This window comes from Ctenopharyngodon idella, chromosome 4 (genome assembly GCF_019924925.1).
Source record: "Ctenopharyngodon idella isolate HZGC_01 chromosome 4, HZGC01, whole genome shotgun sequence".
Classification (NCBI taxonomy): Eukaryota; Metazoa; Chordata; class Actinopteri; order Cypriniformes; family Xenocyprididae; genus Ctenopharyngodon; species Ctenopharyngodon idella.
In genome coordinates this window covers 26,251,408-26,266,936 of record NC_067223.1, presented here as the reverse complement: position 1 = coordinate 26,266,936, position 15,529 = coordinate 26,251,408, and the positions used below count along the sequence as shown (strand labels likewise).

The 15,529-nt window shown below is 37.9% G+C and overlaps 3 protein-coding genes and 2 long non-coding RNA genes across 8 annotated transcripts in view; 3 read left to right on the top strand and 2 right to left on the bottom strand.

Annotated features, from left to right (window-relative positions):
* Positions 1–15,529, top strand: part of LOC127511152 (gastrula zinc finger protein XlCGF8.2DB-like) — a 227,952-nt gene that overhangs the window by 24,912 nt on the left and 187,511 nt on the right. For 2 of the 4 annotated variants that reach the window (XM_051891778.1, XM_051891777.1), the window contains exon 2: positions 365–499. The exons of the other annotated variants lie outside the window; for them this stretch is intronic. In XM_051891778.1, coding sequence (XP_051747738.1) covers positions 430–499 — 70 coding nt within the window. In that variant the 5' untranslated portion in view covers positions 365–429. The remainder of the gene's footprint in view (positions 1–364; positions 500–15,529) is intronic. 4 annotated transcript variants of the gene reach the window in all.
* LOC127511102 (uncharacterized) overlaps positions 1–15,529 on the top strand; it is a 91,472-nt gene that overhangs the window by 13,648 nt on the left and 62,295 nt on the right. The window lies entirely within an intron of this gene.
* The window catches only part of LOC127511302 (uncharacterized), a 34,618-nt gene that overhangs the window by 5,191 nt on the left and 13,898 nt on the right, over positions 1–15,529 (bottom strand). The window lies entirely within an intron of this gene.
* On the bottom strand, positions 3,662–8,442 carry LOC127511288 (uncharacterized). Its single transcript, XR_007929970.1, has 3 exons — positions 7,110–8,442; positions 5,645–5,800; positions 3,662–4,691 (listed from the first exon to the last, which is right to left on the bottom strand). It is a non-coding gene; the product is annotated as an uncharacterized LOC127511288 (long non-coding RNA).
* The window catches only part of LOC127511101 (uncharacterized), a 34,207-nt gene continuing 33,027 nt past the window's right edge, over positions 14,350–15,529 (top strand). The window contains exon 1 of the mRNA XM_051891618.1: positions 14,350–14,473. The gene's annotated coding sequence lies outside the window, so the exon portion shown is untranslated. The remainder of the gene's footprint in view (positions 14,474–15,529) is intronic.

Below are 15,529 nucleotides of genomic sequence, written 5' to 3'. Positions count from 1 at the left end.
TCAAACAGTGTAAATGCAACGAGAACAACAAATGTGTGCAATGACAACTTTTTTACTAATAACCAGCTGCAAATATTTTGATGAAAGTATAATCTATTTAATATAATCTACAAATCAATAAGTGTAAAGCATAAGTGTCTAAATATGAACCCACTAGCCTATATATTTTGTGTTCTTTTATTAATTTGTAGTGCTAGTTTTGAGTGTTTTTATTCTAATCAGATCATTTAAGTCCATTAACTCTCAATCTGACTCTCTCACCAGTGCACTGAACTACTGAACTAGATCTGATTGAGACACACTCAGAGATTTAGATTGGATGTGTTTTTCTTTCTGTTAATTATTCTCATCTTAATCATGACAGAGTGTCCAAACACAGAAAAACTCCTGGTGAAGCGACTGAGATCCACGTGACACACTATTATAAAGATGGAGTTTATTAAAGAGGAGATTGAAGAAACATTCAGAGTGAAACATGAAGAAACTGAGGAACAAACAGGTTGGTTTCATTCTCAAAGCTGAACTCAGTCATTTGATCCTTATTAAAATGTCCAGCTCTACAGAAATTAATGATAATTTTGAAGAGTGTCGCAATTAAAGAGGTTTTATTTGACAAAATTATTTTACTTATTAATAAACTGTATTTATAAAATGAATTTATTTACAAATGTCATGTTTGTGATTTCATTTGTCATGTAGAACAGCTTCTGACCATTAAATCAAAACAGACTCACGATTTAATGACATTAATTACAGCTTTATTCATTCAGATAAAGAATTAACATGTTATTTGTTTTACCTTCCTTATTGTCAGCATTGGAAAATCCAACAGCCTTCCTTCATTTGACAGTGTGGTAGATTTTCCTCTACGCACCTGACTAAAGTTAAACCGGGTGTCCCAGACACCTATGAATTTATACTCGACTAAGCGTACCTTAATAAGGTCTTTCGTGCTCCACTAAACACTATCACTTGAGTGTGGAAGTCAGATTCTCTAGCGTCAAGTCCACTGCGCAGCAAAAACCAAACAGACTCCAGACTATGCCTTAGGGTAAGCTTTAATCACGGCCGGAGGACCTCGTATCAATCACAGAGAATCCCACCAGCAAGAGTTTATATAGGATAGGAGCATGGCAAAACATCCTACAACATGATTGGTTCTTCATATGTCAAACCCTTCTGTTACTAGATAAAGCAAGATCTGCCCAAATCATGTGTTTATTAGTTCCTTGGTTACTCAATATCATGGGGCTATTATATTTAGATAGTTGTCCAGCTGTCCCTAAGTTTCATTTCCCCTTTTGTTATATTCAGATATGATTCAGACACACACTGACTTTGGCCCAAGGTTTGAGGACACTTAGGTTTCAAAAGCATATAAATGTTAATCCTGCAAGGAAAAGGAATGTTAGTTAAATTCTATCTCAACAGACACAACGTTTTTAACGTCACATTAAGACAGCATGAACACAGTTGCAAAATATAGAAAAATTACTTAGTAATTTAAAAAGAACAAAGATACAATTGAGATAAACAATGTTTTAAGATTTTCAGGTATTCAGGTACAGAAACTGTTAATCAAATGTAAAATAACTGCACTTTATGAATAAAATATACATTACAAATAAGGCTGCATGATACTAGGATAATATGCAATATTGTTGAGTATTGCGATTACGATATTTCTTGCAATATCATTTCCCTAGAAAAAATGCTGTTTTTATTAGCGATTTAAAAAAAATTAATTATATATGTAATGATCATACTAAAATAAACAGGTAATAGAAATTCTTCTAATCTAATTAAATCTAATTCAGGCTAAAAAAAAAATTTTGTCAAGGTGCAAACATTTTGACTTTAAAACACTATGAATGACTGAAAACCTCGGCAGATATTCTGATTTCTGGTTTGCTGTTACCATAGACCTGCAAACACACACAAAAATGCATTACTCTCAAACATTACTTTTTTTATTCACATGTAACCCATGCAATCATCAAGAGCATCTTGAAACAAAATATTTCCTTGCCTATGTTTTTTTAAATATATATATATATATATATATATATATATATATATAAATATTGTTAAACAACAACAAAAAAAATACTATTAAACATAAAGTGTACAAGCCTTAAAGGAACACTCCACTGTTTTTGAGAATAGGCTCATTTTCCAACTCCCCCTCTAGACCGTTAGCATCTCGCTCAAAAATGACCAACGAGTTTCGATATTTTTCCTATTTAAAACTTGACTCTTCTGTAGTTATATCGTGTACTAAGACCGACGGAAAATGAAATGTTGCGATTTTCTAGGCCGATATGGCTAGGAACTATACTGTCATTCCGGCGTAATAATCAAGGAACTTTGCTGTCGTACCATGGGTGCAGCAGGCGCAATGATATTAAGCAGCGTCTCTCACAAATGTCTCCATGGTTGCAAGGCACGCTCCCTGTGCAAGGAGGGGGTCACAGGCGCTGCGTAATATCATTGCACCTGCTGCACCCATGGTACGGCAGCAAAGTTCCTTGATTATTACGCCGGAATGACAGTATAGTTCCTAGTCATATTGGCCTAGAAAATCACAACTTTTCATTTTCCGTCGGTCTTAGTACACGATGTAACTACAGAAGAGTCAAGTTTTAAATAGGAAAAATATCGAAACTCTCTGGTCATTTTTGAGCGAGATGCTAACGGTCTAATCAGATTCAATGAACTATGCTAAGCTATGCTAAAAGTGGTACCGCCAGACACGGAGATCAGCTGAATGGATTCGAAAACGGTAAAACTCAACTGTTTAACTCTAGGGGAGTTGGAAAATAAGCCTGTTTTCAAAAAAAGTGGAGTGTTCCTTTAAATTTGTATGCCAGGAAAACTAGCATATTGACTTTGGTAGGTTTTAAACATGTGCGCTGGCATATCAACATTTCCTGATGTACTAAAAAGTCTCTGAAGGTGAACTTGTTGCAAGTATATAGAGATACTTCTTGACTAGTTTACTCAGGTGTGGGAAGTTGACCTGATGGAGTTGCCCCCAAGTGAGAGGGTCCATCTCACTGTCTATGGTGGGAGACACCAAGTAGCTGTTCAGTTCAGCCTCCACAGTGTGCGATGGTACCATAGATGACGGAGCTGGGGATGTCTTGAAGAAACTGCCCAGGGATTTTTTTTTTGCCCTTTTTTAGGATGACATCTGATAGACCCATGCCCTGGTGAACTTGATTACTTACACTGAAAAAATAAAAACCTTGGATCAACTTAAAAAAATTGAAGTAATCAATCACACGAAATATTTGACATTGACTCAAAGTAAATCATTTCATTCAGTTTAATCTGAAAAGTTTAAATCCATGCAACCACTTTTTAAAGGTTGATCAAACTAATTATTTTAGGTTGGAACAAACAATTTATTTTAAGTTAGAACAAACTAACAAAACTAATATGTATAGGTTAAAGTAAACTAATTATTTTAGGTTAGAACAAACTAATTATTTTAAGTTAAAACAAACTAATATTTATAGGTAATATTTATAGTAAATTAATTATTTTAGGTTGTCTCAAATAAAAAAAATAAATTAAAAAAAAGTTGTCATTATTTGAAATGTATAATAAATCAAATTTTAAAACAAAATACTTTTAAAACATTTTGATCAATGACTATCATAACACTTTTCTTTAGAACACATTTATATTTATTGTTCAATAAACTGACATTGAACATCTGTTACAAATGTATGAATATTAACAGTCTGCTTCACACAAAAATACAAATTTGTTACAAAATAATCAAATCATCACTTGATGACATCACATTAGTAGTAATATTAAATTAGGAAGGTTTGTCCTGACAGAACACATTTCACCATAAAACATCCTAAAATACAATTAAATGTTAAGACAGTATTGTATACCTGTTTATATACAAATGTATATGATGATGAACATTCTCTTTCAGCTGAAAACCAGAGACAAAACCTGGAACTGCTCCTCAGACAGTGAACAGTGGAACTCCTAAGACACTGTCAGAGTTTCTGATACAGAGCTGTAAGCTCTACATTTAAATACAACTAATTTATATGCAATATAGCAAGCTCCTGGCCCTCTCCATTGGTCTGAAAATCTAAACTCTTTCGTACAAATCTGTGCATACGCTGAGAACACTGCAATCAGTCTCTCCAGTTGTCCATAACACTTGGCCTACTTTGGCCTTTGAGGCTGGTAGCCATCGAACTTGGGCAGCCACATTTGTAAATGCTGCTGTGAAAATGCAGCCTTGTAAGTGCAACCTCTTACAAAAGGATCCAAAGTTTTGGCTGTAAATCACCATAAAATTCAACCACAAATGGAAAATAAATTCAAACAAGTCTGTGCAATTCAGCTCTGCCTACTCTGTGCTGTACAGCTGGGTGGTCAGTCTAGTGACTTTTGGGGTCATCTTTTTTTCCATCAAGCTCCATCAGGACCTTTTGCACAAATTCAAAGGTGAACTGCAGCCTTTTCAGATATTTTAGGTTAAGTGTGTATATGAGCCCAAAGACCATGGCAAAAGCGGTTGCAACCGAGGGCGACTGGTTCAGGACCTCTGTTCCTTCGATGACAATTTTAATGTCTTTTGGTGGATGGAGAGGATCCTCTTTCCCAGTGATAAAGATCGCCATGGTTGCCTGCTCCAGTTCTTCAACCTCATTTTCCTGCATAAAAAAGAAAGTGACAATAAGTACGTTATAGTTTCAGAAATCTCCCGATTTCATGTTAGATCATAATGTGCCACGCTCTTATACACTCTAAACTGAACTTGAATAGGCGTGTGACGAGTGAGAGCTGTGAGAGTGAAGCGAGGCCGGTGAGTAATTGATCAGCGCCAGCTGCGCGTCACACCGGTCTCGGATCTCTCACAGAGGAGTGAAGGGAGAATAAAAGGAGGAGTGACGACAGTGAAGGACGAGAGAGGACCAGGCCTGGATTTTACGTTGCATTTTAGTTACGTTTTGTTATGTGTGTGCACGGCAGTCATCCGTGAGGGGCTGCCGCTTTTACTTTCTGTTTGTTTGTTTATTTATTGATTAAAGTCTTTTAAATGTTCGCCGGTTCCCACCTCCTTCTTCCCATATCTATGAACTGTGTTACAAGGCGCAAATCAAACGAATCAAATGTTTGACAAGGGGTGTGACAAAATTAAAAGTGACGAGATCTCTCGTCTGGTTAAAAGATGTCTCATGAGATTCACGCAATTCAAATTTTTTCACATGCTGTTACGTGACACATCAAATTATCTCACACAGTAAATAAAACAAATGTATAACTGATAACGTGCACTCGCAGAGTGAATCAACTCCGCCCAGCTGATGCAACACCAGCGTACGCTGTGATATAAAAACTGGAATGCTATAGCTCTGTTTGAGACTTTGAGCTGCAGTTATAACTGAATTAAAATATATTACATTTATCATTGAGGTATAAAGGTGCCCCAATCACATTTAAAGAGGTTACTTCCCCAAAGACACAAAGAGGAGGCAAGACTAAATCATGGCTGCATGTGTGCTGCTGACCCGGCAAGAGTTGATTTACAAAAGTTGATCAATAGGAGAAACATATCAACTGTTCAGCCATGGATCCCACTGATACACAACTTATTCATAGATACCTCATCTAAAACCTGCAAGGTCCTGGTGGTCTTCTCTTTCACAACTCCTCCCTTGCTCCTGATGACCTCCAACAGTTTGGTGGAGTGCTTGTCCAACTGCACCAAGAACTTTGTCTCCAAGGGAACTGTTGTAATTCGCAAGAACTCGGCATTGATCTAAAAAGTAGAGCATACAGAAATAAGTTTAATAATAATAATAATAATTATAATATTTATAATTAATAATATAATATATATATATATATATATATATATATATATATATATAATATTTATATTAATATAATTAATTATAATAATATAATAATTATTATTATTTTAATATAAATAATAAAAATATTAGAAGAAAAATACTTTAAAGTTGTCATTAATGGACCATAATTATTGCACAAATAGTATTTAGTACCAAAAGATCAATATTTTTTCAATAAATGTTATTTAACTAAAATATAGAACATTTATTTAATTGAAAAATAGATAGTATGGTCACATTTGAGAACCAATGAGTATAAGTGTGACCAATTAGTAAGGAATACCTGAGGGTTAAATACAAGAAAAACATTAACATTAATGTTAACAATGTTGCATCTCCATCACTGTCCATAATAAAATGATAATGTAAATGTGGTTGACGTAATAATCAATGCACACTATGCTGTACTGTTTACCAAAAATTGCTGTAAATACCTGTATAGTGAAGCTGATGTCTATTCAAATGTATTGACAGAACTGGCTTGTTTAGAACTATTCAGACAGAGCTCCATGAACCACGTGACCGCGCGCGCCGCCGCGAGATGAAAGCCTGTCGCAACTCTGTTTTTTAACATTAAGTGCGCCAAAACTGTATTTATTGTTTGAATTTCGTATTAAAACTTTTTTTTTTTTAAAAAAAAACTGTAAAAGCTTATACTTCATATCAAAAACGGGTTTGGCAATTTGGCGTGAGATTTACTTGGGCAGAGTGATGCGCGTGTCTCACGCCAAATGCGTGAGAGTTGGCAACCCTGACTGATATCTTCACTAACTAGCTTTAAAACAGAGCCCGCAGAGCTCTTAAAAGACAGTAATCTCGACAAATAAACATTTTGTAGGCTCTTCGCGCCACTGTTAACTATTAAAAACACTCAGCAGAACAAATGCATTTGAATTAACATTACCTGTAACGTTAATTAACTTACACGTGGTAACTTTAGCTAACGTCAATGCCCCCACAAAATGCATTTACAAATAATAGTCTGCATTTATTAGCCAGTTAACTAGCGACCTGTGATAGCATTACTCACCCACGACCAGAGGGCGGCTAACGTAACTTAACGTTATAGTTTGAATGAAGAATGCTAACGTTTCTAGTGCTGTCTTATAATTTACATGCTATCAAGCGTGAGCGCTGAAATTACGGCCAGAGTAAAGGCCAGTCAGGTATACTTGGGAAAAAAACGTTAACGATAGACAAAATTTATCTTACCTGTATCAATGTTGCTCGTAGTTCTGTGTCGCAGCCTGGCTGGAGGGGTCTGGCGTCTGTTGAAGTGTACCGTCACGGCCGCCGCTCAACAGATCGTGTGTTGTGTTCTTCACAGACAGTTCAACTGTGACGGACGGTTTTTTTTTTTGAATCAGAGAGCGGGAACTCCAACTCAACAATGCGCATGTGCAAATCATGCTTAATCTAATAAAAATGCTCTGATCAAATTAATAAATTCAGTTTAATGTCCCGCTGCCAATTTATATTGTATCAATGTAAAAAAATGGATTCAACCATAAATATAAACTAAAATGTTTACTTTAAATGAAAAAAATAATAATTTTAAGCTATTTCAACGAGAAAATACACATTAAACGAACAACAGCAATGTTAGACTTTTTTCAGTGTAGGCTTTACTCCTAATATAGAGAAATAAATTAATTATTGTAATCAAATCTAGTTATAGTGCACTATTTTATCACTTATTATTGTCATATTAACATTTACCCTGGCTCTGATGTCTGACACCTCATCATTGCTGATTAATCTGGGGTCCATAAAGCAGGTCATGTCCAGAAGTTCTTGAGTTGCTGGGTTGTCATACTTGGTGTTCATGTAATCGTCATCTCTATGGACTTTGTTAAATCACTGTCTTCTTCCATGGCAGCAAGAACTGAGGTGTTTATCAAGTGAAGTACAGGTTTCACATACGAAACGCTTGCATAACTTTCACCTGACAGAGCATCTGTAAATTCTTGCATTGGCTGCAATGCCTGGTTTATAGACTCAAGTACATCTAGGTCCTGCCAAGATGGAACCAAATGTCTTGACTTTCTGTCTGCTGACATGGCCCGCTGCTGCTCCAAAACTCTCTGAATCATTTTCTGTCTCGATCCCCACCTTGTAGGGCATTCTGTCAGTGCTCTGGGAGGTTGTGCTCTTTTTGTGCTTCTTTCAGGACCATCTTCTCCTTCCAGCTGTGGGAGAAATGTCCCTCGAACTTTTTGCAAAGACCAACAGCTTGAGTAATGCGCTCATCACCTTTAACAGCATTTTCTGAAAAGTGAAGAAAAAACAAAACAAGGACATACAGGGTGAAATAACATTGCAATATTATAATTAATTTTTATAACAGCATTTGATATAGAAAACCGTCATGAACGGTAGCAAGTGAAAGAAAGTGAATGGTAAAGCTCATGTAGGGCTCAGTCGTACGACTGGACCACAGGTCAGTGGTGCTAGCGTAGAAGTCCACTTGGTGCAGCTCGGAGATCACTGTCTTCACACATGTGGTACATTTGTGGAATTGCGACTGGAATCTTCCTAATTTGCTGATTTGGTGCTCATGAAATCTTATTTGGAACTCTGGAAGTGTGGAAAGAGTTTCACTGAAAAAGGCAGTCTTAAAGTTACTTAGAGACACCCCTACTTCTGCCAACAGTGTGGAAAAACGTTTATCCGAAATGAAAGTTTTGAAGGCCACATGAGAGTTCACACTGGAGAGAAGCCTTTCACTTTTTTTTTCCTGAAGAGATTTGATTTCTTGAGATGATGAACAGATTGAAGTTAGGCTTTTAATCACAATTTCACATATAAACATTGATCAACCATTTTTGCTTGAAGTGAGAGAATGAACCTGCTCAAACGTGCTGTGTAACACAAGAATGAGCCTCAGTGGTTAGACTTTATTTTGTAGGACAAGCACTTACATTTACTTACAGTGTACTTACCTATGAAAGTACTGGGTAATATACAGTAACTACATAAGTTAAGGTTAGGTTTAGGGGTAGGTTCAGGTCTAGTACCTGGTTATTACCCAGTTATTGCAAGTACTATAATAAGTACATAGTATTTACACAGGGAACAAGACTGTAAAATAAAGTGCTACCATTATCTATGATAGTTCTGAGCTTAAAATTATTGTACAATTTTGTGACGCCTGCCTTTGCGTGCACATGAACTTTAATGACACCCCATTCTTAATCCGTGGGGTTTAATATGGAGTTCGCCCACCCTTTGCAGCTATAACAGCCTCAACTCCTCTGGGAAGGCTTTCCACAAGGTTTAGGAGTGTGTTTATGGGAATTTTTGACCATTCTTCTAGAAGCGCATTTGTGAGGTCAGGCCTGGCTCGCAGTCTCCGCTCTAATTCATCCCAAAGGTGTTCTGTCGGGTTGAGGTCAGGCAAGTCAAGTTCCTCCACACCAAACTCGCTCATCCATGTATTTATGGACCTTGCTTTGTGCACTGGTGCGCAGTCATGTTGGAACAGGAAGGGGTCATCCACAATCTGTTCCCACAGATTTGGGAGCATGAAATTGTCCAAAATGTCTTGGTATGCTGAAGCATTAAGAGTTCCTTTCACTGGAACTAAGGGGCCAAGCCCAGCCCCTGAAAAACAACCCCACACCATAATCCCCCCTCCACCAAACTTTACACTTGGCACAATGCAGTCAGGCAAGTACTGTTCTCCTAGCAACCACTAAACCCAGACTCGTCCATCAGATTGCCAGACAGAGAAGTGTGATTCGTCACTCCAGAGAACACGTCTCCACTGCTCTAGAGTCCAGTGGCGGCGTGCTTTACACCACTGCATCCGACGCTTTGCATTGCACTTGGTGATGTAAGGCTTGGATGCAGCTGCTCGGCCATGGAAACCCATTCCATGAAGCTCTCTACGCACTGTTCTTGAGCTAATCTGAAGGCCACATGAAGTTTGGAGGTCTGTAGCTATTGACTCTGCAGAAAGTTGGCGACTTCTGCGCACTGTGCGCCTCAGCATGCGCTGACCCCGCTATGTGATTTTACGTGGCCTACCACTTCATGGCTGAGTTTCTGTTGTTCCCAATTGCTTCCACTTTGTTATGATACCACTAACAGTTGGACTTAACGAATGGACTTATTGCACAGGTGGCAACCTATCACGGTACCACGCTTGAATTCACTGAGTTCCTGAGAGCGACCCATTCTTTCACAAATGTTTGTAGAAGCAGTCTGCATGCCTAGGTGTTTGATTTTATACACCTGTGGCCATGGAAGTGATTGGAACACCTGAATTCAATGACTTGGAGGGGTGTCCTAATACTTTTGGCAATATAGTGTATGTTCACCTTATCAGCAAAACTGCATAAATTTGATTTGTTGCTGTTTGCCTTTATTGAATCCTTTTATGCTTGCTTTATTGCATTAGAGGATTTTTAACCATTCAACTATTCAATAAAGATCTACATTTTTATCATTTAAGAATCCATGTTTCTTGAACTTTTCATGAGAAATCAATCCGGTAAAAATAAAAAAAAAATAATCCATTTGACACTAAACTGAAACCTTTGTTTCCTTTGTCCTATTACTACTTACATGAAAAGGTTTTAGTTGAAATTTAGGGAAAGCAGTATCAAAAGATACTAGTGATAGTAATGATATTTAGTAAAACATACTTTTGTTGACGTAAGACAGAAATAAAGTCTGGTATGTAGAAAATGAATATGGTAATGCTCTTTTTGGAGTTGATTAATCATCCTCTGCTGATATTGTGTCAGATAAAGGAGACGTATAATATGCGTGCTGCTGGGGGAAGTCCAGTGTCAGGGTCAGGATCTTATAGTTGGTTGTTTGTAAGCCCTTTCATAAAAAGCCTCCCATTTACTAGAACAGGGAAGTGGAAGTGAAAAGCCTGTTAGTTAATCAGTTCATATAAAGCCTTGTATTTACAGGAAAAGTGAAAGCGAAACAATCTAAGATATAATATATTGATATTAATTCTTTCCCTACCATTGGCAAGAAGAAAACACAACACTGCCTCTTTTTGATTTCACTTTAAAAACATGAACCATAACAAGTGGGTCAGGCACTATGTGCATATACTCTTAGCTGTATGTATATGTTTCTATCACAAAATTGAAATAAAACACAATCTTGTCTCATTTTGTTAAATGTCAGTTTTAATGAACAATAGAATCTATAATAAAAGTATAATTATAAAGTCTAAAAAGCTTTTACTTTTACAAAAGGAAATAAAAACAAGCAAACACTTCAGTCAAATGCACAAAGTCAATACCCTACAATTGTATGTATAAATATATAAAGTTGTGAAACTTCACTTTACCCTCAGCTAAAACTATATGCCCAGGAGCAAATTATAGATCAATGAGAGCAAAGATTGCCCATAAGATATACACAAGACGAATTATATCTCAAGTTTAACCACTACAGACATCAGACACACAGCCACTGACATCAAAGCCAGTGGCAAACGGTAGAAGGACTAGCCGAGGTAAGGCTGTTCTCGAATGGGTACATGAGCACTGAGCGCCCGGTGATCGCCTGGATCTCACAACTCCGAAAGCATCAGAACACATTTTAGATTTGAGCTTTAAACGACTACATTCTCACCTGAAAAATGCTTAAAACTACAGTTTGTGACACAATATTTTTAAAACTGCAGGTTTTCTCCTCCACTATTGACGCTTGCTGGTTGATGCTAGATGCATTCTGGGATACCTGGCTGTTTTAAGTCCACACAAGTCACTTCCTAATGCATCCTCGATAAAAGGGGCGGATCAAGAACACATTCGTCACACTGTCACCATCATGTGCTGTTTGTTTTGTTTTTCATTTATCGCACGTGTTACTTTTTTCTAAGTTCCCGCCACTCATCAGTCACCACGGACACTAACTCACCATCACAGCTGTTCATCATTAGTTCATCTTCTGCTCTGTGTATATCAGTTCCTGCTTGTTTTCAGTTCAGTACCCGGTCTCATACGTTTTATGTGTGTATTGCTACCTGTTCCTGAATTATTGTCATTAAACTTTAAATATTGGAATTACCTTTCATCTTCTTCGTCGGTTTGCCAGCGACCACACATTACAGAAGACCGGACCAATTATGGATTCGTTTTCGAAGCCATCATCTAGTGTCTGAAGAGCATCAATCCCCAGTCCAGAATACAGCCGGACCCAGAGCCCATTTCACCACCTGTGACCATGGAAGGATCACGTGAGCCCCCCGCAGATGAAGCTACCACACGCCGCGATGCGTCAGCCAGACCTCAAGGACAAGTGGACAGTGCGGACCCCCGCCCCAGAAGAGGAGCCCCCCAGCGTATCTGATCAGGGAGGTGAGCCTGTACCATCTGTGGCTGAGGGGATTCTGGTGGAGACACAAACAGAGGACTGGCTGATAGACTTCAGCGCAAAGGTATTGTTAACCACTCCACCCTGTTTCTCAACATTCATCGCTGCTTTCTAACAGCACAGAGACTGGCATGGACTATACTCTACATCCTAACCTTCCAGGTCTCCTTCTGCCTCCGTCGCCAACCTTCCCAGCCAGTCCTCCAGCCCCGCCTCTGCTACAGGTTTGCCGCCCTTCACCATCTTCGGTTTCGCCATGCTGGGATGTCGAGCCTCAGGTTGCATAACCTCCATCAGCGCCTGAGCGAGTGGATCCTGTGGCTCCACCTCCAGCCTCTGATCGCCTCCCTCCATCTCGGCCCGTCGACTTGGCAGCTCTGCCTTGGCTCCTCCCACCTCCGGCTCCACCAGAAACCCTCGGCCTTGTCCCACCACCTCCGCCACAGACTTGCAGATCTGCAGCGGGCTCCTCCCTTCCTTTGGACTCGCCTCAGTTTGCGCTCACACCAGCTTCGTCTCAGTCCTTGGGTGATCTGGCTCCTCCTCCGACAGTCGTCGCTGTGACATCGCCTAGGCCTCCGAGACCAGTTATCTACACAGTCCTATCTACACCTTGGTCCCTCCCTCCCTCGTCTCCACCATAGGCTGTCGTCACTGCCAGGCTCTGGGTCTGCACCATCGGCTGTCCACCACCAATGCCGCCAGGGGATCGTCGTTCTACCTTCACCACTCCACCAACACCATCACTTCGTCCACCTCCAGAACCCTGTACTGTCACACTGTCACCGTCATGTTCTGTTTGTTTTGGTTTTCATTCGTCACATGTTCCTTTGTTCTAAGTTCTCTCCACTCATCAGTCACCACGGACACTAACACCCTCACAGCTGTTCATCATTAGTTCATCTTCTGCTCTGTGTATATCAGTTCCTGCTTGTTTTCAGTTCAGTGTCTGGTCTCGTATGTCTCGTGTGTGTTGCTACCTGTTCCTGAATTATTGTCATTAAACTTTGTATTGGAATTACCTTTCATCTTCTTCGTATGTTTGCCAGCAACCATGCGTTACAACATCTGGAGATTTTAACTGTACTTAGCTAAATGTGAACTTTGAAGTTGAACAGTTCTTGGGCAGCAACTGATAACATTATTAGATAGAACTGTTAAATAAATAAAGTAAATGGTATATGTTTAACGGAGGCCAGCTAGTAAGAGCTGTGCAAAACCTTACTCCCCTGATCTCAAGAGGCAGTCTAGCGACTGACGATAGAAGCTGTTGCCTTGTTAGATCGTCCGACTCCCACGCCAAAGTCCCGGGTTTGAGGCTTGCACAGATTTTCTCCTTAGCATTAAGATGCCTGGGAATTGCGGACTTCGGCATTTGTCCATCTATCACTGTTTTCCATGTTCATAGAGTTAGTTTGTGGAGTAAATATATAGGCTTTAAACTGTGTGTTGACATGGCTTTTTTAAAATAGGGGATGGTGGTGTTTCGCGTACATTTGGCCAATCAGCATACACTTACATCAATGGTAGTTCCTATTGTGCTGGGTTATACCTGACTTTGAAGTAGGAGCTAATTTAGTCCCCCAAAAGGGAACTAAAATCATTCCCAGTTTCTGCAATGTGAACATGCAAAAAACTGGGATCTTCCAGCAATAGTTATAGGAACTATGAAAACATTCCTCCGGGGCAAAATCCCTGTATAATATCGAGGACAGGTTTGGGAACCAAGATCTGAGAACCTATTCAGAACTGGTTCCATTATTTAAAAAAAAACAACAACAAAAAACACTAGTGCTAAATTATGAGTAGACTTCTGTTAATGAATGCAATGACACAAGCAGATTCATTCCTTCTACAATATACTTCAAACTGCACCTAGTTGCAGTTTTTTTACATTCTCTCTAGATTTCTTAAATTAGTCATCATCTTTTGCACACTGATATATTTAATTAATTTATTATTTAAATTGTGTTGTCGTTTAATAATCTGTTCCGTTTAGAATTTTCTAATAGATGTGACATTGATGTTCTTTAGTGGTCTGCCAATGCCTGCCCACTTCTTATAAAGCCTTACAGTTACTGGAATAAAAACAAAGTGAATTTTTATTTTTTTGTTATTTTGTGGGGAAGGGCAGCAGGAAGGGCAGCAGTTGGGCACTATAAAAACCAACGCAGAAACTTTCTGCAGCTGCAGATGAAAAGGAGACTCAAGAGGAAACCAAAATAACAGTAAGTCTATTTCCTTCCTAGTATAAAAGATTTAGAAAGATTTGATTTGTAATATTTGATTTGTAATATTGCTTTGATTTGTAATATTGCTTATTCTGCATATATGTAAAAAATCTAAAAGTCAGAATGACATCTTGTATAGTACAGTTTAAAAAAAAATCTGATTGTTTTTCCTAACAAATTGTCATTATTAAAATTGAATTTAATTATTTTACAGTATAGCAGTAGTTGCAGGTAATAGATTCAAAAACCAAATTGTAAAGTATAAAATAGAATGCATAAAAAACTATGTACATTTTGTATTCACTCTGATTTTCTACTTATAATAATCATGTTCTCCATGTTCTTCTGAAAGAATTTATATTGTAGTTTCCATACTTATCAGCATTTTCAGCTGTTATAAGAAACATTCTGCAAATCAACATATTTAATTGATTTCTGAATGATCATGAGACACTGTAGACTGGAGTAATAATGAAAATGTGATTTTAAAATATATTAATACAGAAAAAAGTATTTCACATTTTAAGAATTTTTCACAATATCACTGTTTTCAGGTGTACTTTGGATAGCCTTGGTGAATATAAGAATCTTCTTTCAAAAACCAAAAGTCATGATCAATATAAATTCTAAATTTGGAACAGAAGTGTATATTCTGTTTCAGCAAGGTTTTTAATTATACAGTGAATGTAAAAATACCGGTAACACTTTACAATAAGTTTCATTAGTTAAACATTAGTTAATGTATTAACTAACATGAACTAACAATGAGCAATACATTTGTTACTGTATTTGTTAGTCTTTGTTAATGTTAGTTAATAAAAATTAGTCATTAAAATATGCTCATTTTATAACATTTTGCAGATTATTTTGCGTGATTAATTTTTCTGAAAACAAGACAATAATTTTTACTTGTCTAGAAAATGCTTCTTGATTTAAGAATTTTTAGATATTTGGACTAGAAACTAGACACAAATTAAGATATTTTTGTTGAAATCCGATGGCTCAGTGAGGCCTGCATAGCCAGCAACAACATTTCCTCTCTCAAGATCCATT